This window comes from Ziziphus jujuba, chromosome 5, assembly GCF_031755915.1.
Source record: "Ziziphus jujuba cultivar Dongzao chromosome 5, ASM3175591v1".
NCBI lineage: Eukaryota > Viridiplantae > Streptophyta > Magnoliopsida > Rosales > Rhamnaceae > Ziziphus > Ziziphus jujuba.
Window position 1 is genome coordinate 12,087,577 of NC_083383.1, and position 25,284 is coordinate 12,112,860.

The following is a 25,284-nucleotide window of genomic DNA, read 5'->3' on the forward strand; positions in this document are numbered from 1 at the left end:
AAGGAGGTAGACAACTGTTTTCTTTAGATTATTTGCCTTATGTAATTGGATAACATACCTTAAAATCAGTAATGACAAAAATATTTCATATTTCAGTGGGATCATGAGTGCGGACAAGCAACTTATGAACTATCTGGACAAATGCTTGGACCGCGATGAACTTTTGTTAGGAAATGTCATTCTATTTTGTATGAGTTTATTTGCACAGCTAGGTATTTTAACCTTTAAATTTCCTCTCCTATTAAATTATGCAAACACAAGTAAGATGCACACACATATACATATACATAAACATATATATATATATATATACACACACACTAGCTTTAGACTATTAATCTAATCTCATGCTGATGGCACGCTCTTAGCGAAGCTTATTAGATTATCCAAGGTTTTCTAGACACAGTGTTATTTTGGGTGAGATGGGGTTAAACTAGATTCTTCTGTTTTTGTTTTTTTCTCTATTAAGTTATAAATTGCTATTTTGTAGAAGATCATGTTATTAGTTGTCTACGAATGAAACACCATATATACCCAAATAAAAAAAAATAAAAAATAAAAATAAAAAAAGACAATGAAAGACTTGAATTTTTTTTTTTATTATTATTATTTTCTGCAGAATTGAGTTGCTATCCTATCCCCTGATCTTTTTATTGTGAAAAGGCAAGCGGTGGCATCTCATCGTCAAAATCTAAGCGGGCTTCAATTTCAGTAAGCAGCTCAATGCACTGTATTCTTAGTGATTTTACCAAGGAAGAGAATCCTCCATGTCGAATAGAGATGGACCGAAAAACGTTAACTCATATGCAATGCAAGTAAGGGTGCTAAATGGTTTCAGAGAGCATAAAAATACAATTATAGATAAAAACATGAATCTTAATCATAGGCAGAAAAACATATGTAATGTTCTGAAAAGAAGACATGCCTGAATGCCAGCCAGTGCTGCATCTGCAGCAGCTACAGACTTTACTGAAATCAATTTTCCAACGTTTTCAGCTTGTAAGAGGTCCAAGCGCCCATTTAAAAAGGCACGGAGAGTAAACTCGCCTGAAAAAGGGGAAAGAAACAACAACAAAAATAAAAAAATAATAATATACCAACCTCGTTATCCAAGCTATTCTACAAAATTGTTGTAATCTTTAGCCAAAAAACTGAATTTCCAGGACATCAATCTGAAATATAGTTATTTACAGTTGATTTTCAAATAGGAAGCAACAAAAGATGAATACTGAAGCATAATCAATTGTAAAGTAACATATTTTTCACAAAATGTTGAGTAATTCGGATGTTCAAGCAAAATGTTAAAATCAAACTGACCAGGTTCAGCAAGCCTTGCTCCAGCATCTAAACAAGCCCTCAGAACACGTTTCAGACATACTTCACTCCTATGACATTGAAGCTCAACTACACCTTCCCGAGTGTAAGATCTTGGGGCCAACATGGGATTGCTAAAACCTAAAAGATTACGTAACAATAAGCCCCATTTGAATAAAAAAAAACTCCAGCTCATTTTTTGTCCCTTATTATTGTTAAAAAACAGAACCTAAACAACAAAAAGAGTGTTACAAAAAATTCCCACATTAAAAAATCTCTTAGAGAATCCACCATTGAAGCTCACGCACTACAAACTTCATAAGAAAAGTTAACAAATTCACATTCAGCCAATTTCCATCCTCTTTTTTTTTTTTTTTTTTTTTTTTTTTTTTTAAAGCAGCATGATTCAAGTTACTCACACATACCTCGTCCACCACATCGCCATTAGGATCCAAAACGACGCCGTACTCCACAACATGGCTGGTGGGTCGCCGTGAATAGGAGCTACAGTTCTTCTTCCTCTTCTTCCCGGCGGGACGGAAAACAAGCCCGACTATACCCACCGCAGAGGGTCCCGATAATCGGCCAATCCCAACAGCACCAGGTGGACCCCCGATGGATGTCACTATGGCGGCTATCGTGCTGGCACTCTGAGTGAGCTCGTTCCCATTCAAAGATCCAGAACCCCCATTTGCCAACCTCTCGTCCCGCTTGAAAACCAGGGTGTTCTCTGCTTCACGAAGAAGAAGAACAGAAAATGAGAAATACCCAAAAAAACATAGAAATTGGAGAGGATAAAAGCCAGTTAGCTTTGCTCACCTCTGGGAGTGAGGTGAGTTTTTGGTGCTGGGATTTTGGAGGAGATGGGTTTTGTGGAGTGATAAAGAGGAGGAAAGAAGAGGGAAGGTTTTGTAGAAGTAGAAATGGGGTTTGAGAGGTGAGCGAGCAGTGAAGCTACGGTCGTTGTTGGCCTGTACGAGTGCCTGCTGCTGCTAAGAAAACGCACTGCTGGTAGCCCAGCCATTAGCCTGCGGTGATGGTGGCTGAGCCACAACTTTTGGTCTTTATTTTGTTTCCGATATGAGGGCCATCTCTTCTAGAGGCCACAACTAGGCCCAAATCAATGTTGCAGAAAGTAGTTTCCTATAAATGCATATTATAATTTTTTTTTTCTTAATTGTAAAAATTAAATAGAAAAACTATAGATAAATTATTAGCATGATTTTTTTTTCAAAAGTATGGATTTTATTATAATTAAGAAAAAAAAGAAGAGGTTTAAATAAAATTTTTCCGTGTAAAAAATTTTACTTAATGATTATTTGATTATTTTTGAGTAAATTTCATTTACACAATTTTTAGTTATGTTTTTATTTTACTTAAATAGTATATTTTTGAAAAATTATCATTAATTTTCATTTAATTAGATATATATATATATATATTAATATATTCATTTTTCAGTTTTTTTAGATTTTTACCTGTTGATTTTAATAATTATAAGTTAAAAATTTGAATATTAATTATTAAAATTTACTAATAAAAATGACAAAAATTAGTAGATTAGTCTCTTTTGATAATTTTAAAAAACAAAAGCGACGTAGATAATGATTTTTTAAAAAAATTCAAAGTTTAAATGAAATAATGAAAAACTAAAATGGTATAAATGAAATTTTTGCAGTATACTTTTTAGTTTTAGTTTTATTTTAACCTAATTATATGCAATTTGCTTATATATATTAGATGTTAGTTAATGATAGTTATGATTTGTTAAATAATTTAAATAACTATAAATTTTAAAAAATAATAAATAAAAAATAATACAAATTGAAATTGCATTTAATCTGATGTTTATATTTTTTGTCCTTTATTAACTTTATATTTTTATTTCCTTTATTAACTTCAATTGGTATTTATATTTTTTTCATTAGCTTTGTATATAATTTTAACATTTAACAAACTTTACTGCTTTTTACTAACATTGACTAGTAAATTATGCAAATTGAATGGAGAAAACTAAAATACAAAAATCAAAAACCAATCATATTAGCAAACAACATCTTATCTATTTATTTATTTTTTTTGGACATTAGGGCTTCGTTTGGTTTGCACTATTATATTGAAATGTATTATTTTGAAATGGATGGGAATAGATTGCATTAGAATGTAATGTATAAATTAATACTATACAATGTTTAGTGTTGTATTGTATTATATTATATATTTTTATTTTCACAAAAATAAAAATATTTAAATTTATATATATTATTATTATTATTATTATTATTATTATTATTATTATTATTATTATTATTTTTTCTATCCTAAACTATCAATCCCTAATTTTTTCAATCCCAAAATATCAATCGGCAGTGTGAATCAATTGGGCATCATCAAATTAAATTGAAGGAAACACCACCATTATCAAATAATCTTTGGACCTTCAAAAATCGGAAAGGGCTCAGAGGATTGAGCCCCAGAGACCTACTATTCTTCCCCATTCAAAGCCTTATGCCCATTTTTCAAACCATAGCTTGATTTTTAAGGCAGTTGAGAAATCAACATGAAAGACAAGTTGAAGAACTTGTTTGTGGCGTTAGTGGTGGAGGAAGCACAAATGATGGTAGTGGGTGAATCAAGATCGAGGCTTTTGGATATGAGTTGCAAGGAGAGCGACAAGCAGAGGTGCCAAAGTCCAAGAGCATCTGAGCGACATGGAGGAGGGTAAGTGTCTATGTCATCGACATCACAGTCGGCACCTATGCTGTAACAGTCCAGTCCACCCGCATGAGATATTATCCGTTTTGAGCCCAGCCCATACGGTTTTGTCAAAACGCATCTTAAGGAAAAGGTATCCACACCCTCTTATAAGGCATGCTTCGTTTCCCTTTCCAACTGATGTGGGATCTCACAATCCACCCCCTCTTTGAAGCTCAGCATCTTCGCTGGCACACCGATCCGGATACTGGCTCTGATACAAACTATAACAGCCCAGTCCACCAGCATGAGATATTGTTCGCTTTGCGCCCAGCCGGCAAAGTTTTAGAAGGCCTCTCAGTGGTTTAAGGGTCCCACCCCCTTCACCTGCTAGTCCCATTGGCTTGGATCTCCCAAACCCAACCAAGATATTGTCCGCTTTGGCTCACCACCTCACAGCTTTGCTTCCTCATAGCAAGGCCTCTCAAGGGAAATATATCCACACCCTCTTATAAGGTATGCTTCGTTCCCCTTTCCAACAGAATGTGGGATCTTTGAGATCCCACATCGATTGGAAAGGGGAACGAAGCATGCCTTATAAAAGAGTGTGGATATCTTTCCCTTGAGACGTGTTTTGACAAAACCCTACGGACTGGGCCCAAAGTGGACAATATCTCATACGGATGGACTGGGCTATTACATATGTTGTTGCCGTCACCATTGCTGTTGTTGGAATTTTAGAATTGCTCACATGAGATCTAATAACCTTGTTTCTCCATTGTTTCTTGGCTTTTCTATTGTGTTAGAGCTTTGTATAACTTAATACTAAGCTTTTGGGATGTATCAGTTATATATTGTGGACCGGATTAAAAATGAAGAAGGGTATTAGATTATACGATGCATTTGCATTATCAAACATTGGATAATACAATACAAACTCTAATACAACATAATATAGTGTGCCAAATAGATGCTTCTTCTAGCAAAACGTTGACGGAAAATCCAAAGCTTTGATCAAAAGCTGCCTTGGAATGAAAGAACTTGATAAAAAATAAATAAATAAATAAATAAATAAAAAACAAAATTAGGTATCTAGGGTTTCCGCTTTTTGTAGAAAGAAATAAGGTGAATGTGTTTGAAGAGCTAAAAGGTAAAGTTGAGGCAAGAATTCAAGGATGGAAAGCCAAGTTGTTGTCTCAAGCAGGCAGGGCTACTCTCGTTAAGCACGTCGTCATATCGGTTCCCATTTACAATATGTCAGCTTTCCTCCTTCCGAAAGGTTGGTGTGACAAGTTTGAGCAACTAGCCAGATCGTTCTTTTGGAAAAATTATTCAAAGGTGACTCGAAGCTTCATACCAATTGCTTGGAAAAAAGTTTGCTCTCCTAAATTCTGTGGAGGCCTCAATGTCAAACAATTAAGAAGTTTCAACAAGTCTTTAATAGCTAAACTTGGGTGGAGTTAGACAACTGAAGAGGATAAACTTTGGGTGAAAGCCCGCAAAGCAAAATACTTTCCTCATACATCTTTCCTAAAATGTAAACAGAAAAAAGTTTGTTCATGGCTTTGGTTTGGTGTTCTGTGAACAAAACCCCTGCTAGCTAAAGATATCTGCTATAGAGTTGGCAAAGGGGATGATGTTAATTATTGAGAAAACCCTTCGATCCTGAATAACTTGGGATTCCTGCCTAACCTAATCCACCCTTCTGCTCTTAATATTGTAGGAATGGTTAACTCCTTAAAGCTTAGTAACGGAGCTTGGAATGAGGCCTATCTGTCTACCTTATTCAATTAAGCCTCGGTGGAGAATATCAAATGCATTTTTTGGCCAAAAGTGACGATAAAGATAAGATAGTTTGGTTGGGATCCAAGACAGGTTGTTTCTCTGTCAAGTCGACTTATAGCCTTGAAGAGGGGATTATAGAAACAACAATAGTTAGTGGAAGTTCATGTAGAAAAGCCATCTGCATGAAAGGTCAAAAATTTTTCTTTGGAACCTCTCTAATGGAGGATTACCTGTGAAGGACAACCTGGCTTCCAGAGGAGTCATAGCCAAGCATGCATTCATGGCTGCGAGAGTAGTGAAAACGAAGTTCACGTGTTCTTCATTGCGATTTGGCGAAACGGATTTGGTTTGCCAGTCTTTAGAGTATTAGATGGGAGAGCACTCCATGTAACAACTTGTCTTCTTACCTAAATTGCCTCATGGAGCCGCAGGGAGTGCTCCCAATGCATTCCACAGACAAAGGTGATTTCTTCCTGTTCAGTTCCACCATTTTGGAACACCTCTGGTGGATTCGAAATAGAGTTGCGCACAGGGAAGACTTTGGCAATGTTGAATCTTCCATGCAAACAATCATCAACAGGTTTAGGGAAATTAAAGACTCCATCTCGCATGACCTGGTGAGTCGTCCCTCAGTAACTCCCAATGAGAATAGACAGGTGTGGAGCAGACCACCTTCAGGAACAATCAAAATTAATATGGATGCCGCTTTGAACAAAAAAGGAGGATGTCCGGCCATGGTTGCAAGGAATGACAAAGGACACATCCTCCTCATCCGAATTTTTATAACTGTGATTGATATTCTTGAGGTGGCGGAGATGAAAGCGATTTTGAAAGCTTTACAAGTGGCAGCTAGTTATGGATGGAACAACATCTGCATCGAATTTGATGCTCTGACGGTCATTGATGTTTTAGCAGCACAAAATAGGAAGTTTCTTCACTGGCAAGCCGAGTACCTAGTTAACATTATATTACAGCTGCTTCCTATTTTTGATAATGTGTCCTTTGTACGGTCTGCGAGAGAAAACAATTTTGCTCACTTAGTAGGTTAGTGGGCTAAACATCATAGCTTTTTTTAAGGAATTGGATTTGTCTTCCATGCCTTCTTATTTTTTAAGACTTAGTGGTGTGACTACCTGAATCGGGGTGTATCAGTTTGATGTCCCTTTCTTTTGGTTTCTAATAGAATTCCAGTTTGAGTTATTAAAAAAAAAAAAAAAGAATCATCCTTTTGATAATTGGCTTCTTCAACCTTTGTATATAGAAACAATAAAAATGTAAAATTTTGAAGTTAGTTATCTCTGCCACTGTTTGGTAATGATTGTGAGTTTGTATTCTCACACCTAATATCATTAAAAAAAAAAAAAAAGGTTTGTTATTATAAATATATATTAAAAAATTCATGAAATCTACTTTACATACTAATTGGAATTTGGACGAGATAAGAACGGGTTTTATTCTTTTCAAGGACCCAAGAAAAAAGGAAAAGAGAGGTTTTTCTTTTCTTTTTTTTAAATTTTTGAATTTTTTAGCAAAAAAGATCTGGTATTATTAGCAAAATAAATAAATAAATAAAAGTACATATAAATCTTGCAAGCCTATTAGTTCCTCGGAGTAAGACATGCATTACATGCCAGCTGTGAAAAAGTATAAAGAACTTAATATAGTTATTATTATTATTATTATTATTTTTTACTGAAAGAACTTAATATAGCTATAGATCCAATGTTTTCCATCGCACGCATGATTATTGCTAGGAATTTCAGCTTAAAAAAAAAAAAAATTATTGCTAGGTAGAAAAAAATCATCTGCAGCAAACCCAAACATATTATTCCAATCAAATTAATGCAATTTGGATTGTCCACTCACATCACAGTCTCGTCAAATCAACCGCTTTATCCTTGCCTTTTAACTTTTTCGACATAAAAATCAAATATTCTAACTAATAGTCAAACAACTTCATACATTTATTCCATTGATATGGACGTCAGCAATTTATATAATTTGTGAAGTTGATAACTTTCCGGCCATGTAAGCAATTACAACTTAGCAGAGGCAGAAAATTTTTCCTTTTTTTGTTTTTTTTTTATTTTTTTATTTTTTGGTCCATTCTTTTGTTTATAATCATTGCTAAGTATGAATATATTTGCTAAATGTACAACGAGGATTCTAATATGATGTAACTTGCTTAAAATGTCCATTTGCAATGCAATTGAGTGAGTGAAAGAAATAATCTGGCCTCTTGCTTATTGAACAAATAACACTATTTTTGAAACCCAAAACACCAAATCTCTGCAGGTTATTTTATCATTATTTTTTCTTTGTTGTGTAAAAACTAAATCTTCTTCAAGTTACACAAGTAAACTGAAAGGGACTCTATATATGTAATATAAAGTCAACGTCCATCGATGAGATTCAACACTATCTTAATTAGCTATGTATCAGTTCACAATTAATGGCTAACACATATATTAAGGTTGGTTTTTTTCTATTTTCTTTCCCCTGAAAATAAAAATGAGAGATTACTAAAGAACAGGAGGAGCATTAATACATCCGATTAATTTGTTCGCATTCGAGAAGTAAAAGACTAAGCCTTTCTACAAAGCAGAAATTCTGCCTAAAAAGAATAAAAACTGCAAAAAGAAAGAGGGTAAAGAAGAGTATTCTTAGCCAAAAATAAAAAAAATAAAAGAGTAAAAGAAAAAGTATATAATAGAAAGAGCAAGAAATTTGAAAGAAAGAATAAGATATATAATCTTGTGCTCGATGAATCTGGTCCTGCTTTGCCACCCAGTTCATGCAAAACCAAAAAGATGGGGATACCATTACCAATTCCTCTTGTCCGTTTGCTGCTGATATCATCGTACGAATTAAAGCTCTCTGGTCCCCTTGCATTTGATATGGTTGCAGGCATATACAGTTTAGAGAAAATTAGTTACACTTCATAACAAAATGAGAATTTAATGCCAAAGGATCAATTTTGTGTCAAAATAAATAAGTCCACATTATAAATATGTTATGTGATAGAGCATCTAGTAAAATTGATCTTTTTAAACTGATATTCAATATTAAATTTGCATTTTATATAAGAAATCTAATTCTCTATGCAACAAGACCATATATATATATATATATATAAAATGTAAACGTGTAAATAATTATTTTTTTGCTAATATAGATTGAGAAATATAATAATCAAATAAGATTGATTTAATTTATATGTCACTTGCATCGAAAAAAATCATATGATCTTTGAACTATCTATTTTTATATGTTCGTTCTATAAGGTTTTAATATATGATAAAATTAAATTGATATGATTTTAAAATGATTAATGTGATTTATGTTTTAAATTTTTTATTATTATTTTTACTACATATTAAAATATTTGTGAAAGGATTATATAAAAATAAATTATCCAAAATCCACCTGATTTTATCTCCATTCACATCTATATTTACCACGTTGGATTAATACGATGATACAAAATTATTTTACTTAGATAAAAAAAATTTAAAAAAAAAAAACTAAAGAAATATAATTAAATAATTAATAACATATATTTGTTCGCATGGGCTTCATGACATTAATTATTTTGTTTTAAAACGAAGTTGAAATAATTATTAAAAGAGAGAGCGGATCAAGTTGGCGACGGATAAGGAAATGTAAATTATGATATCATCTACTTTAAAAAAGGCATTCCGCTTCTCAAGATGTGGAAGATAAAAATGGGGCCAGATTCATATATATACTTTCTATTTCTAGATAGAGGCTTTTATATAATTTTCTAAATAATATACATAATTTTTATATTAGAGATTCTTTTTACTTAATCTCTTCGCTATGAAAGTATTGCCCCGTTTACCTTTATAAATATATAAGTATTAAAAGAAATACTAGGTCTTCTTATTTTAGTGGTATAAGAAATTATATATATATATATATATATATATATAAAGTACAATGATGCTTTGTGAGTAGGATCCAACAAACACCACTTGAAGGACTTTTATAATTGAGAGTCTCCTCCTGCTGGCCAGTCCAGTCCCACTGCCACCATCTTCTTTCTATCAACCTCCTGAGAAAAAAATAAAAGAAAATAAAATAAAAAGAAGAAAAAAAAACTTTAATTTCTTCTTCCCATGACTTCCATTCAGTAGCTATAGCTGTATCCTGTATATACTTTTATATACTTGTTCACCCCCATTTCATTCTTTTTCCTCCTCTATCAGATTTTGGATAACTAACAGACTGAAATTTTCTTTGTTGCCAATCACGTTCTCAAAATTGGAGTCATGGAAAAGCTAGCTAAGCCCTGCTGTCTATGTGTATTCTTCTGCTGCGTGTTTAACAACTTCTGGGTATAAAGTAAGTTGATTAACATTTTCCACAATATATATATGGTCTTATGTACCAATTAATCAACTCTAATTAGGATGGTATAAATTTCTTCTTTAATTTTCAGAAGACTCTTGGTATATAAGTCTACCAACAAAATGAATGCCACTCAAAAGATAATCAGACAATATATATAGAAACAGAGAGAGATGAGTTTTCTGATAAGATCAAATAAGAATGTGGGTATGGTTTAGAGAGATCCACAACAACATCTTTTCTAAAAACTTTGGATCTCAATTCTCAACTGAAAAGATTATTCTTTTTGGTTTTTCATCTCGCAAATTTGATCAGGCATGTATGTTCAAAAAGGTCTGGTTACCCTATACGTACGGACAACTTCAATGGCCTCAGGCTGATGATGGTGTCTATTGAGCAAAAGCGCTCAAATCTTTTAGACTCAAGGTACGTACTTTACTTAACCCTCCTGTCTCTTTTCTGCATAATTTCATTTTCTCTGTATATATTCGTTTGAAAATGTTGGATCGAATTTGGGTGACTTTATGAGTTATGACTAATGATATGACTTCTCTTTAAGGGATGTGTATATATATATATATATATAGACACACACATATATAATTATCAATTATGTTTAACTTAATCATTATTGGCTTACAGATTTCAACCACAAAGTCAACTAATTTTCCCTTTTCAAGTGCAAACTAGTTTAAAACTGTATTAGTGAGTTAATTTAGTTGAAACACTCTTGACCATATCTAAAATTTTTCAGCTTTTAGTTTTTTCCGCACGCAGATCTTCATTCTTGAGTTCATAGATTAAGCTTGATAGTTTTTCTATTTGGCATCTAAATTGTGCAAACAATATTCTTCTCGTTAATTCTATGATCTTTGATCATAGATTTCATATTATATATCAGAGAACTATCTTTAACATATATATAGCTCAATATAGTTTATTTTAAGCTGCCAAAGCATGTTCTTCTTTTTTATCATAGATTTCATATTATATATCGGAGAACTATCTTTAAGATATATGTATAGCACAATATGGTTTATTTTAAGCTGCCAAACCATGTTCTTCTTCTCTAGCTGGTAAGTATTAAGACATCCCTTGTTATACATGGCAAAAGATTAAATGTTCAATTTCAATGGCCCAGTAAAGTTAATAAATTGTTAGAAAAAGTACCCGCTATGTGAATTTAATTACTTTTTTGGACAATAAAGAGCAAATTCCATGAAGATGATAAGAATTACATGAGATAGGATAAGATGTTTAAGCTCAAGAGGTAAAAACTGTTCCCCAAGAATGGTGGTAAAGTTCTACTCAAAGCTTTTTAATTATCCAGTCGGCAACTTTGTTGTTTCTACAAGAAACAAAAGAAAAAACACTAGTGAAAACAGTTTTTTACATGAAGAATATTTATGTGAATTTGATTAGTTTGTTAGAAATTGATTGACTAGCAACTCTTATTTATTACATCTTTCCATTAATTCAACCAAAAAGAAATTAAAAACCTGTGATTGCTTTCTTATTATTTGTTTTGGGTCAATAGTCCACCGGAAAATACAATTAGACGTTCATATATAGCCTGGAAGACCTGCAGCCAATCAGCTAGTTTGTTTGGTTCCCTCGGCACTGGATCATAATGTAAATAAGGGATTTTCTTTTTTATTTCAATGAGCACAACCCCCCAACATCCTCCATGAATATTCTACTAGCTACCCGTTTTAGGTCATTAATTTTTTCTCTTGTGTTTGATTATTTCGTTTCAATGATTCTCTTTTAACATTATTTCAATCTAGCTTTAGCTGTCTATTTCTTAGTAAGATATATGAGCTGCGTTCTACACTACGAAATTTGATATATAAATATAATTATATAACTATGTTGTTCTTTTTCCTTTTCCATGTGGAATAATTAAAAAAATGAACTTGTATCATAAGTATGAGATGCTATAATTCATGTAAGCTGAGCTTCTTTTCCATAAGGCAAAAGTGAAAAGAAGTTTCACTATGTTTTAAATTGGTAATAAACCAATCAGTATCTATTAAATGCAGCTCAACAACTATACAAGCTCACTTTGAAGGAAATTGCTCATTAGTTGGTGTATTTTTCAGGGCCAATCTTCTTTCATTTTTTGGTCTTGCATCAAGTAAAAGAATGCTGGTGTGCCAAGTTTGCATGAAAAAGGAAACTGCTCTGCACTAAAATCTCTTAGTTACTATAAATTGAGTTCAGATTTAAGCATAATGGGAACATTTTCATATTCAAATAGCCAACTGTGAACTCTCTTTCATTTGCTATAGGCCTCGTTTATCAATCGGAAGAGTTTCTAGCATTGCCCTCAGCTAACTGCAGGTACGGAACTAACAATTCAGAACCCCATTTTTTAGTTCATAAACATTCTTAATTTCTCTTTGCTCATTAATCAATATGTCAACTTCATAGATTGATTTTTAGTATAAACATGTTATGAAGCTTACTGTTTTACTCCAATTCAATTGGTCCTTATAAGCAAACCTTGTATTTAAGTTGTAAATTTTCCTTGCTGCTTTGAGTGCTTTCTCAAATTTAACATTTGGAAAAGAGATCACGGAAAAAGTGAAATCCATTTTTATGTATTTGGAAGAAAACAAAATCCCTCAATTCCATGAGGATATGAGGCCAAGGTTACAATAATCTTGGGAGACACAAGGGAGAGAGTTAGATTCTATAGACAATTGAAACACGGGGTAAAAGGCACTACACTAGTGAAGCTCTTTCAAATGCTTTTTTTCGTTTTTTCTTTTATTTTTTTTTATTTTTTTATTTTTTTTGGTTTTGCCCCAACATCCAATACTCAACTGGACTTGTTGTGCCTAACTTAATTTTCCAATTCAAGACAGCATTCTCATGTATCTCATTTTATATATCATACAACAACTATGGCATCCCGATATTATTTCATCAAGCTTCTTCCACCAGTTTTGGACAGCAGGTTCCAACAGCATCTGCAACTGTCAGGAAGATTTTGTCCTCGCCAATCAAATTCGCAAAATTGGATGCGTGAAGCTTGTCAATCACCACTGGACCGGGATTCGCAAGAACAAGCTGTTCGATGTACAATACTAGAGGTAAGGCAACCAGACTTATAATTATCATAGCACTTAGTTTTTATTCCTAAGTAGCTAACAAAATGCTGTCACATACATAAGTTATTAATTATGCGATATGGAGAGAGGATATATTTACCTGAACGTCTCTCTTTTGGAGACTACGGTACAATTCTTCAAAGGCATGAATGCCACTGGTGTCAATATCAGTAACAGCTGAAGCCAAAACAAAACAAACAAGCATAAAAAACGAGAAATGCATTCACATGAGAAACAAAGACCGATTAGGTTAATGGTCCAAAAAGGATGTTGGTAAGAAGAGATGGCTTACGCGACATTTCAACTATCAAAAACTGAATATTTGTTGTGTAGGATCCTTTGGTCTCTTCTTCTTCATCAGTCAACCATCTCAATATCCTGCACAAAAGTTGACATTGAGCAACACCAAGAGAAAGCTACTGAAAAACTCTACCTGATCAGACTTTAAGAACTCAAAGTCTGCATACTTCTTTCATTTTTTTTCCATGTGGGAACCATCAAGGCCAAACTTTGCCGACTTAATGACTTAAAAACACACTATAACCACATACTTTTAGCACAAAACATCAACAAAGTCAAGGAAACAGCACAACTGGATTATTAATACCGTATTTGGTCAAAAAGTAGAATATCTAAAGAAATTTACAGTAAGAGCGTCATTCAACCTCAGGCGTAGACATTGAGATTAGATGAATTTTCTAAAGTATAGTTGGTTATCAAAAATTGAAATTTCTAAATTATTGCTGGTTATCAAAATAAGTCATACTTGTGTTCATAAACTTTCAGTAGGGTCTTGGTTATAGATGATAATCTGCGTAGTTTCTTTCTTTTCTTGTTGAAGAAGTTGAAGGTAGAAAACAATTATATGAGCCGAGTATAACAGTAAGAGGGAAAAAATATATACCTCTCCTTTATGTAGTTGGAGTTGGAAAAATAAATAGCAGAATCAACTCTCACAATCAAAACCCCAGGGACCTTAGTGGCTTCTGGGTATTGTTGGATGTTTCTGTACACGGTTGTCCTAGGGATATTTCCAAGAATTGCAGTACGGGGTCTGGTTACTTGCAAGAGAATTTTAGCAAAGGATATGGAGACCTACATAGTCATAGAAAAAATAAAAAAAGAGGATTAAATCACTTAAATCATTCCTCCCTAGTAGCTACTTTGTGACACAAGATTGTCCTTTACCGCAATTAGAAGGCCTATCTCAACAGATACAAATATGACGCCCAAAAAGGCTCCCATGCAAGCTATGAAATCAAATTTATCGATCTTCCATATCAAGACTGCTGCCTGAAAATCCATCAAGCCTATCACAGCGGAGATGATGATGGCAGCAAGTATAGCATTCGGGGTGTACTTGAAAAGTGGTGTGATGAATTCCAATGTAAGAAATACAACGCAGGACATCACAATGTTGGAGACTGCAGTTTGGCAGCCAGCCATGTAATTCACTGCAGAGCGAGAGAATGAGCCTGCAAACAAGGACATATAGATATAAGCAGATAATAAATAACAGTTACTTATCTCCATCTGCTTAGTCTTTATTCTTCTGGTTAAATCAGCCAGTTAAGAGTTTGATCCAATCATCTAGTTTCCAGATAATGAAATTAGGCTAGCACGATTAAAATTTGCTGATCGTCCTAAAACAAGGAATACTTAGGAAGTTCTTATAGCTTATATTGTTTCTTACTCACCTGTCGCCACATAGCAGGAAGTCATTGAGCCAACAACGTTCATGGTTCCAAGTGCTACCATTTCTTTGTTTCCATCAAGCGGATAGTCCTTCATAGAAGCAAAAGTTCTTCCAATTGCTACAGCTTCCTGATAAATCCATCCCACAAAGAATGAAATTTTTAAAGGTCTAGTTACAACAAGTTAGTGAGGACCCAATTCTCTTGTAAGAGAAAAGATGAGTAGAAAAATTGGCTCACCGTCAATGCTATCATACCCGCCACAACACCAATTCTGAAACCTTTTGCGAGATTTTCACCACTGAAATATATTTTACTCACGGATGAAGGATTGATTCCTTTTTCTATATACCTCACCTTCATATAATGAATAAAAACTTTTAGCATCCTTAGTCATGTCCTATCAAAAGGAGAGGTAATAAACAATGAGATGTACTTACAATTTCGACCCCTTCTTTTTCTGCATGTGTTATGTACACAAAAAAGGTAGAAAGAATAACTGATATCAGTGGGGCAATTGCAGGCACCCAGAAGAGTTTCTTGTTCTTCTTTCCCTATAAACCACGAAAAATGCCTGAATTAGGAAACAAATCACAAGTTTAGATCAATATAAGGCAACTCCTCCTAGTGATTTAAGATTCTTACTATGTATTTAGCAACTAGAAGAAAACTTAAAAATGCGACGCCAATGACTATGGTCTGCCAGTTCCACTGCAAACATGTTGAAAGATAAGGAATCAGTAACTTGGGAAACTCCTCTAAGCTGCACATTCTTAATGTTGCAGAATACGTTCGCCATCCAAGAGGTAAGAAAACTTGAAGGGAAAAAGAACATTTATAACTTACTCCATGATGGGCCGACTTCACTACAGAATGCATTACAGAGATTATATCGGTTTTCTTTGTGAAGTTTTTGTTTTTGATACCAAGAAAGCCCTTAAGCTGTTGAAGGGCTATGGTGATTGCAGCTCCACCCATAAAACCAACAATGGCAGCATGCGATAGGAAATCGATCAAGAAACCCAATCTGATCAAAAGAAACAAAAAGAAAAAACTTACGCAACAAGAAAACAACATGAAAGATTTTAAGCTGTAAAAAATCTTCTAGCTTTGAGACAAAGAGAACTATAAGTATTCAATTACCTCAAAATCCCAAGGGTGGCCTGGGTGATCCCAGCAAAAAAAGTAGCTGTAAATGCGAGCCGCAGATATTCTTCTTTATGAGTAACATGATCAATCTCATTCTGAAGCAGGGTACCCAACAAGAGAGACACCACGGCAACTGGTCCAATGGCTATATCTCTTGAGCTACCCATGAAGGCATAGACAAGGGGTGGAATAAAACTGGAGTCTGAAACAGATTTAGAACTAAAAAGCCATTAGAAAAAAGCCAATAAAAAGCAATGATCGGCAATGAAAAGTATCAGCAAGTAGAATGGTAACTTACATAATCCATACTGTGGAGACAAATTTGCAAGTTTTGCATATCCAATGTCCTGTTTGCCAATTAAAAAGAGATTATCATAATTGGTTTGTGATAAAAAGACATGAATTTCATAAGCTTTTCTCCAAGCTTATATTATAAAGATGTAAGGAACAAACAAATCTACCTGAGGAATGCAGAGACTTGCGATGGTTAGTCCAGAGATTAGATCCCCTCTAAATTTAGCTAGACTGTAATTTCTTCCCCATTCAAGTATGGGGAAAATGGCCTGCACACCAAGGACGAATTTTCGAGACCTTGGCTGATCCTTGAATGGACGTAGAGGGTCATCTGCAAAGAACGTTTCTTTCACGGTGTTTTTGAACTCCTTGAAGAGATTTTGCTTCGGAGGAATTCCAACCTTGTACATATATGGTGCCTGGCGTTGCGAGGATGAGAGACTTCTAATATCCATCTCTTTAGTTTCAAGTTCCTCGTCGGTTGAATGCCCCATAGACAGTGATCAGAAAGAGTTCACCTTTACAATTATGGGGAAAAAGGACAACGAAGTCAGAAGGGGAAGGCATATACATGCAACCAAAACACATGGAAACAGCTCCTTTTTACATGCAAAAAACGCATCAACCACGACCCTTTCATCATTTAAATAAAGGCTTAGATAATCAACCACTTCATATAGCTTATATTCAGCACAAAGAAATGCATATATATATATATATATATACACATCACACAGGATCCAAAGCAAGTTTAAATAACAAAACAGAAGCAATTAGCCAAAAGTGCTAGTTGAGGAAAAACTGAAACTAACCCAATGAAGAGAAGGGACAATGCCACAATGATTTTAAAGATATAGAGCCTTCCTAATGAAGTATGAGAATTAGAGAAAGCTCTTCCTTAAATAAGGCCATTAGAGAGAATTTTGGTCAAACTTCTCAAGCTGAAAAGCATCAAAAGCTAAGGTGGTGTGTATCTGGATCTCTCCTTACTTTGTCATGGAGATGATTAACAACAACAAAGTAAAGCAAAAAAAAAAAAGAAAAAGAAAAAAAAAAAATTCAATCCCGATCGGCCAACCGGTTAGATTATTCAAACATCTGGTGAGTGATGTAAGCAACTAACTCAGTCTTACATAATTGCAGTGGTTTTGCGAGTAAAATAATGCATTTTGAGCAAGGTGTTGACTTGGAAACACAGATGGCAGAAATAGCTAGAAACTCACCAGCATAAAACCAATCACTTTGTATCTTTAAATCTGTCTTGGTATATTTATATCATTGTTATATTATTTTTTTCATTATTATTATTATTTTTGTGATGCTCTTTAAATCCTAAGTCCTTCCAAGCACCAATTGAGAATGACAGCATATACACATATAAATATATACATATACATATATATATATATATATATATAGATACACAAATATGTTATACTCTAATATAATATTTTATCTATTAATTTATAGATATATGTATGGAATTGAAAATAACGTTCTTATTAGGGCCCCAATTTGACGTGAACCTCTGTTATTCTCCTACTACAAGTGGAAGAATTTTCTTAGGGGATAATTTTCTTTTCACTTAAAAGGATTTAGAATATTAATTGTGACTTGTGAGGTCCAGAGAGCAAAAGAAAACTGACCAACCAGACAAAAATAAACAAACATAGCCAAAAAAAATTCATGTGTACCCAATTCAACTAGAAAAAGTGGTGGACTTGTCAATGTGAAGAATTGCCTTGTATTACTAAAAGTTTAATCTTTGAAATTTCCGCATATAGTTAATTAATGTGTATTTACCGAAGGGGGTATCCAATTTATGCTTGAGAACAAGAAAGAGAATCGAAAGCATTTTAGTAATCTCTGGTACGAGCTTCAGCGTCACATGTAAAAATATGCTATTGTTCCCAAAAAAGATTGTGTTATAAAAAAATAATAATAAATAAAGAAAAAAACTAAGTGAAAATTTCTTTAAAATCTGCTTCAAGTTGAAGTACCAATTGCGGAAAAAGCATAATTATACTGAATTGATTCTCATATGAAAACCATCCAATATACATGCATGACAATCAAACACCAAGTTCCAACTTAGAGTTTCTTTATTAATATTTCAAGGAACATGAAGAATAAAAATCACAGAGATGCAGATGATTAATATTGGAAAAAAAAAAAAATTCTGTTTTTGCCAGAAAAAAAAGGTCTTTTTTCAAATTGCATAAATTATTGGGGGAATAAAGTCTAAAATAGATTCAATAAACTCACCTCCTTCATATGCTTCTCATGAAAACCGTTGATAGTGGGAGCTACAATTGAAAAGGTCTTCCTTTATCACAAATCCACTCAAACTCAAAACCTCTGCATCCCAAAAAAATAAAAAATAAAAATAAAATAAAATATATATGGGTTTTTGGAAAGAAACTGATATAATATAATATACATATTCAAAAATGTATAAGTCAGAATCACTTACCACCTTCCCTTTCTTCTCCCCCCACACTTGATGGTCCTCAGAAACACAAAAATGTGAATAAATTTATTCCCATTAAAATTCAAGAAATATATAATGAAAGTAAAGAAGAGTAAACCCCCCAAAAATATCAAGTCTAGGTTCAATGAATCACGCAACAAACACCTTCCTCTTCATACCAGCTTTTTATGGCACCGTTTGAAAGGAAAAACAATAATAATAATAATAATAATAATAATACTAAGAAAGAAAAAGTCCCACCACTCTTCCCGAAAAAATAGGATTTGAAATTAAATCCTTTTCCTTTTCAATCAATTTTCTTGCTTGTTTGGTTGTCGAGAAAATTTTTATATGTTTATAATCCGGCAAGCAAATATGAGCAAACTCAATAAACAAAATCAAAAATTGAAAAAAAAAAAAAAACACAATATAGAAAAAAAAAAAAATCTCAGCAGGGAAAGCAAAATGCAGAACACTGAAGGAGGATAATAACTCGAATATATTATTATAATTATTATTATTATAATTTTGATTTTTGTGGTATTTAGGTACACGTAGACGTCGCCGATGGAGAGGCAAAAGCAACGGTTTTATGTGGTTGCGACGCTGGCGATAGTATACCGACAGAAGGAGGCTAAATCTAGGGTCCACGTGCACACGTGAAAAGTCAAAGCAATGGGAAAACTGAGAAAATTTTACAAAAAGAGCCAACGACTTACGAGTCTCGTAATCTGGTCCGTAGATTGTTTTGCATCGTCTTTCTCGAGATGATAGATTGCGGGTCAATGCCGCTGGTCTTTTTTGCAACAAATGATTTTCTTCGATGATGTACGAGTGGACCCCACGATGCAGCGATGTTGATGGAACTTAGACGTCTTTAAGGTTAGGTTCAGTAATAAAACCAAAAACAACAATAAATTCCTCCAAAAATTTTTTTTTGATTTTTTTAATTTATTTTTGCCATGTGCGACTCCACAAAGACGAAGACTTATTTGGCCAAATATCTGAAGCCTCCCAAAGTATATAATAGTGCGGCACTCTTCAAAACCCTATCAACCAATTATTAGGTAAACCAAAGATAATAATGATTATTGGTCATCTATTATCACATCCGAAATTAATTAGGGAATCAAAAAAAAAAAAAAATTTTCCTCCACTTTGTATTTTATACGTCTAATGTCATAAGTAAAAACAATTAGCCACTTTTGATTTTTCATTAATACACGATTCCTTGAATTGGAAAACTATAATTTTTCTTTATCCTAACTTTTCTTTATCCTATTTAATGAATCAGTCTAATTCTCGAGAAAATCTTCCTTACCCTATGACGCATATTCACATATTCCTTTTTTCCATAGGAATTTGTGAATATTAAAGTGTACACACAAGACATAAATAAAAGCTTATCAATATTAAACTCACATCTTCAGATCTATAAGGTGACAAGACGACTAGCTTTTCTACCATTTGCTCCACTCTTTGATGTAAATTTCTAATAACTTTTTTGTGAATATCATCTGCCATCTCATATAATACATGTGAGTAGGGGCAATTGAATTTAATACTTTCCTTAAAAATAGGATTATTTAGTTGTAAGTTTTTGTATCTACACTATGTTGCTCCCACATCCTACAGTTAGTGTTTTTTTGTTTTTTTTTTCCCGGTGAATCCACATCCTAAAGTTTGTTAGTTTCCCTGATGGTTAAAAATGTCATTGGAATTAAAACTCTTCAGTTCTTTCCTTTCTTTACATTGGAAGAAGGAAAATAAATCTTAGCATTTATTAACAATATTATTCTTTTCATTCAAAATTGGTAATTTTCGCTATGTAAAATATTACTCTTGAAATTCTCTGTCTAAGAAAACAAAAAATAAATAAATAAATAAATAAATACTTTCTCAATATTTTTAAAAACTCTTTAACATAAAATAATAAGTCAAATCCCATAATAATAATAATAATAATAATAATAATGAGAAACAAATAAAAATTCATTTATTTCATTTTTATTTTTATTTTTCTAGCTTTAAAGTTTATAATATTATTCTTATAAAAGATCTTATTATTATTATCATCATCATTATTTTTTTTGTATGTTTACAAAACTAAATCCTAGATATAGCTGCACATTTCTTTTACTACCTCATATTCTTAATTATTTTATTCAGACTAATTAGTAAGTATCATAGGTGCATAATGTGACGTTAAATTTCATATAAAAATGTGATATTAAATAACACAGAATTATTTATTAATTAGAAGCAAATATGAGTTTTTTTCCAGTATAAATAAAAACATTATATATCTATAATATATATATATATATATATATTTTAATATAATGGGATCAGTCTTTACAAATGTTAGATAAGGCTTACTTATATATAATAACAAATTATATAACGAGCTACTTACTTTGAATTTGACTTTCTTTTTTTATTTTTTGCAAAGTATTTAAATATGACACTAAATGATAGGATTTTTTTTTTTTCAAAAATGAATTTTTTTATCATGTTTTGCAAAAATGATAGCTGTAAATAAGATTTTTTTATTTTTTTATTTTTTTTTGGAGTACTAGTCATAGGTAAGATTTTAAAACAAAGAAAACAACGTGGATAAAATTTGAACCATGTAGTATATCTGTATAGAGATAATTTTAAATAGATTTATATTGTGCTGTACTTTACCTGTAGATGACGATAATTATTTAAATCGTTGCATTTCATATAGTACAAATCATTTTATTTATTTTGTTGTACTTTATGTTTATATATTTGCCCCACTACGCATGTGCGATCCACTTTTTTTTTTTTTTTTTTTGGGTAAATAATGTGAGATCCACATTATTATAAGTTGAAACTTAGCATTTTCATGAATATTAAAAATTTGCTCCACGCATTCATAGATGCATATGGGAGTCTTAAGCCAAAAAAAAAAAAATGATGCATTTGGGAGGGTGTAATGTATTCTTTTTTCCTAATTTACACGGGTGCGTTTTATCGTCTACAACAACTTTCATCCAACTCCATATTTTGAATTAAAATTTTTTTTTCTAACTTAGTATTTTGAACCTACACATTACAACCAAACATGTTTCTAGCTTCAAATTTTTTGTCACTATAGGTAAAAAATCATTATTAAAAATAATCTGTGACAAAATTTCACTTGTGGTTAGGATGTAGCTATCCCCCATTATTAAAAGTGATCAGCTACAAACCTTTATTGTTTGTGGCTAAGGGAACACCTCAGCGATAACATATATGGTCGTAATTGCTGTTAGGGCTATCAGTTACAAACCCTTTTGACACAAAATATATAGTTTTTCACTATAATTAGTATCACTAAAAGAATATCATTACTAATAAAACTAATATTTGCGGCCAACATTACCGGCGGACCTACATGGCGCTCGTACCCCCCTCAATTTTTTTAATAATATTTTCATATTCTATGTTAGCTTTTTGACCTTGTTAGAATAGAAATCTACAATTATGCTCCCTTTCTTTTCCCTTACACACACGTACGTTGACTGTTGTTCAAATTTTGAATATTTTTTTTTCCTTTACATTTGTTTTCTTGATTTTAATACTTTTTTTTTTTTTTCATTTTCTTATTATCTACACACACACACACACACACACACATATATATATATATATATATAAATGTATATTTGGTTTAACTAACCCTTATCTCCGATTAAAATTATTTTATATAAGCATAATACTTATCTTCAAATTCATAGTAATATAATAGTTAAAGAATTGTTATTTTTCAACATACACTTATCTTTCCTTATAATTAGTACAATCAGTTAATAACAAAAGAAAAAAAATAATTTAAACAACAGTACATTTAATTTTTTTTCTAATTTTAATTTAGTGTGGTTGATTAATTTCTAACTAAACCAAAATATATATAAATATATTTTTCTTTTGCGTCAAAGAGTTTTTTTTTCTTAAAAAAAAAATGATCTGTACTCAAGTTATTGTGGATATAAAATCGTATTTTTTCATTTTTATAGAAAAATTAAAAATACTTTTACCCTACTTGCTTGGTTTTGTGACTATTCTAACTTTTATTTTTTTGAACAACTTGGTGTCTACTATGATTAACTATCTATGATATAACAAAAGAATGTTGCATTTTTTATATATATAGTTTCATATCTCTCACATTATACAACGGTGCGCGCTTGAACATTTTGTTTGGGTCTGCCACTGGCTAACACCGTTACCAGTTAGTGACAATTAAACTTTTGTTACTAGAATGAATATAGTGTGTTTTATGATTGTATTAAATACGTTGCATTAGACACTGTGTATTCATAATTTTCAATGTAACAATTGCATTATATAGTGTATTTATGTCATAATTTAGTGACAAAATTTTGTTTTGTGGCAGTACAATAAGTTTAGTAACACTAGAGAATTTTGTTGCTGAAATTTTGTGGCTAAAAAGCATGTTTATTGTGGTGACAGCTTTCTAGATATAGGTGTGACTGTGAGTTTTATTTAATTTAATTTTTGTTTTATTTGTGAATGAACTCCATTTTGGAATTATTGACATCCAATAGTAGCACTAAATCAACAACAAAAGAAAAAAAAAAAAAAGGATAACAGTGCCAATTGATCTGTTGAAAATTAATAACAATAGGTGCAAATATTCGTTGACACTTGAAAGATCAATAATTTTTGTTGAAAATTATAATCTTATGTCAAACTTTATGGGTGGGCTACAAAGCTTTTCCATATACTTTAATGTATGAGCCAAATTTACCAAATAACAATTTTTTTTAATTTAAACATTAAAATGGAAAATTGAAAAAAAAATCCATAATGTTTAATGTATGAACCAAATTTACCAAAACAACAAAAATTTTATTTAAATATTAAAATGCAAAATCGAGGAAGGAAAAAAAAAAAAAACAAAAAGAGCTCAAGGGAACCCATGAAAAAGTTCCTAATAGTTATAACTTGTGTCAGATAATGGAGGATAGCCATCTTTTTCAAAATATTATTGTCTCTAATTTATTCCTTATTTCAGTTCCTTTCCAATTATAATCATGTATAAAGTATATGTAAAATTATTAAATAAGATTGATTTAATTGTTATGTCATTTATATTTACATTTGGAGTTCATCGGTGTAAATAATGTTTATAATTTTCAATAATATATATATATATATATATATATATATATATATATATATATATATATTCATATAGATATATATCATATTTAATATTTAACTAACACAATTTTATTATTTTTATTATAATAAAATATTTTTAAATGTATTACCTTTTTAAATTATAAAAATACGAAATCATATTTTTTTTTTTAAATGTATACCATATTTAATATATCCCAAACACAAATGTAGATAATGTTTATAATTTCCAATAATGTATATATATATATATTTTTTTTTTTTCATATACATATTATTATCATAGATATCTATAATTCTTTTCTCCCAGATGAAGCAGCAGTGCCCGTAGGATGAAGCAGCAGTGCCCGTAGAACCTATAAAAATGAGATTAGATGGTTGTGGCGCAAAGTACTCTGTGCATCTACGTCGTTCGGCTCTAGATTGGTTCATTAAATATCCTATATAAAAAAAGCTAAATGCACAAATCATATATTATTATTATTATTAATATAATCATATATTTATTTATATATATATATATATATATATTTTTTTTTTTTCATATGGATATTACTATCATAGTTAACATTTAACAAACATAATATAAGCATATTTCATTCTAATAAAATATTTTTAACTGTATTACCTTTCAATGAAAGATTATAAAAATACGATATCCGATTTACTAGTTTTATTTTACAAAATTGATCTTAAAAATTATTTTAGAAAACTGAATGAGCACTTAGTCATTATTTATTTTCACTATTTTCTGTTTTCACTGTCAGTAACTCCGATTTGATTTTTAATTCCTTTATTCATGATCTCCAAATAAAAAGAAAATAAAACGAATTGATATATTTTTTTTTTTTGGGTTGCTTTCCATTTGTAAATACTTCTTGCATGCTTATCTATGGCCTCAACTTTTTTTTTTTTTTCTTTTTCCTATTTTGTTTGTTATGGATTAAATTCTTTAAAAGCACATAAAATCATGGATTGAACTAATATTGTTGTTTATCTATAATGATATTGACTCATTGCCGCTGGATTGGCCTTAGATATACGAATTGACTCAGTAGTTGTTCGATAGCATATCGTATTCTCTTTTCGATATCCCGCACACAAAGATGATCGGCTTGGCTTAGAGATTGAATTGGCCCTTGACTCAGTTGATGAAACTACTCCTTGCAATCTCATCTATAGCCTCTAACTTTGTATTATTATTAATATTATTATTATTTTG

General features: G+C 31.7%; 2 protein-coding genes and 2 long non-coding RNA genes across 7 annotated transcripts; 1 reads left to right on the forward strand and 3 right to left on the reverse strand.

The window, feature by feature from the left end:
* Positions 1-580: 580 nt before the first annotated feature.
* On the reverse strand, positions 581-1,457 carry LOC107420966 (uncharacterized). The gene is made up of 2 exons (XR_007241728.2): positions 1,318-1,457; positions 581-1,047 (listed from the first exon to the last, which is right to left on the reverse strand). It is a non-coding gene; the product is annotated as an uncharacterized LOC107420966 (long non-coding RNA).
* Positions 1,458-1,592: 135 nt separating this feature from the next.
* On the reverse strand, positions 1,593-2,425 carry LOC107420967 (uncharacterized). Its single transcript, XM_048475627.2, has 3 exons — positions 2,134-2,425; positions 1,740-2,044; positions 1,593-1,628 (listed from the first exon to the last, which is right to left on the reverse strand). Exons 1-3 carry the CDS (start codon positions 2,336-2,338, stop codon positions 1,593-1,595), a joined length of 546 nt encoding a protein of 181 aa, XP_048331584.2. The 5' UTR covers positions 2,339-2,425.
* A 7,359-nt stretch (positions 2,426-9,784) lies between these two features.
* LOC107420968 (uncharacterized) lies at positions 9,785-12,987 on the forward strand. Its single transcript, XR_001581736.4, has 3 exons — positions 9,785-10,158; positions 10,480-10,590; positions 12,267-12,987. It is a non-coding gene; the product is annotated as an uncharacterized LOC107420968 (long non-coding RNA).
* Positions 12,740-19,413, reverse strand: LOC107409971 (sulfate transporter 1.2). Of its 4 annotated transcripts, XM_048476467.2 has the most exons (15): positions 18,891-19,413; positions 18,683-18,775; positions 16,585-16,935; positions 16,422-16,470; positions 16,118-16,325; positions 15,821-16,001; positions 15,620-15,685; positions 15,415-15,528; positions 15,215-15,331; positions 14,978-15,104; positions 14,469-14,755; positions 14,185-14,375; positions 13,573-13,658; positions 13,381-13,457; positions 12,740-13,239 (listed from the first exon to the last, which is right to left on the reverse strand). In XM_048476467.2, the coding sequence occupies exons 3-15, from the start codon at positions 16,909-16,911 to the stop codon at positions 13,096-13,098; spliced, it is 1,974 nt and encodes a 657-aa protein (XP_048332424.1). In that variant the 5' UTR covers positions 16,912-16,935; positions 18,683-18,775; positions 18,891-19,413; the 3' UTR covers positions 12,740-13,095. The 4 variants fall into 4 exon arrangements, with proteins under 4 accessions (XP_048332424.1, XP_048332428.1, XP_048332427.1 ...); XM_048476471.2 differs by lacking the exons at positions 18,683-18,775; positions 18,891-19,413 and adding an exon at positions 17,641-17,762; XM_048476470.2 differs by lacking the exons at positions 18,683-18,775; positions 18,891-19,413 and adding an exon at positions 17,551-17,571.
* Between the last annotated feature and the right edge of the window lie 5,871 nt (positions 19,414-25,284).

What these genes read in the sequence shown, in the direction of transcription:
- LOC107420967 (XM_048475627.2), bottom strand. Translation starts at nt 2,338, where the DNA reads ATGGCTGGGCTACCAGCAGTGCGTTTTCTTAGCAGCAGCAGGCACTCG. An exon ending in AACTCACCTCACTCCCAGAG is followed by an intron (nt 2,045 to 2,133) that starts GTGAGCAAAGCT and finishes TTCGTGAAGCAG; the next exon opens with AGAACACCCTGGTTTTCAAG. An exon ending in ATGGCGATGTGGTGGACGAG is followed by an intron (nt 1,629 to 1,739) that starts GTATGTGTGAGT and finishes TTTCTTATGAAG; the next exon opens with TTTGTAGTGCGTGAGCTTCA.
- LOC107409971 (XM_048476467.2), bottom strand. Translation starts at nt 16,911, where the DNA reads ATGGGGCATTCAACCGACGAGGAACTTGAAACTAAAGAGATGGATATT. An exon ending in GCCACCCTTGGGATTTTGAG is followed by an intron (nt 16,002 to 16,117) that starts GTAATTGAATAC and finishes TCTTTTGATCAG; the next exon opens with ATTGGGTTTCTTGATCGATT. An exon ending in AAAAAGAAGGGGTCGAAATT is followed by an intron (nt 15,332 to 15,414) that starts GTAAGTACATCT and finishes CATTATATGAAG; the next exon opens with GTGAGGTATATAGAAAAAGG.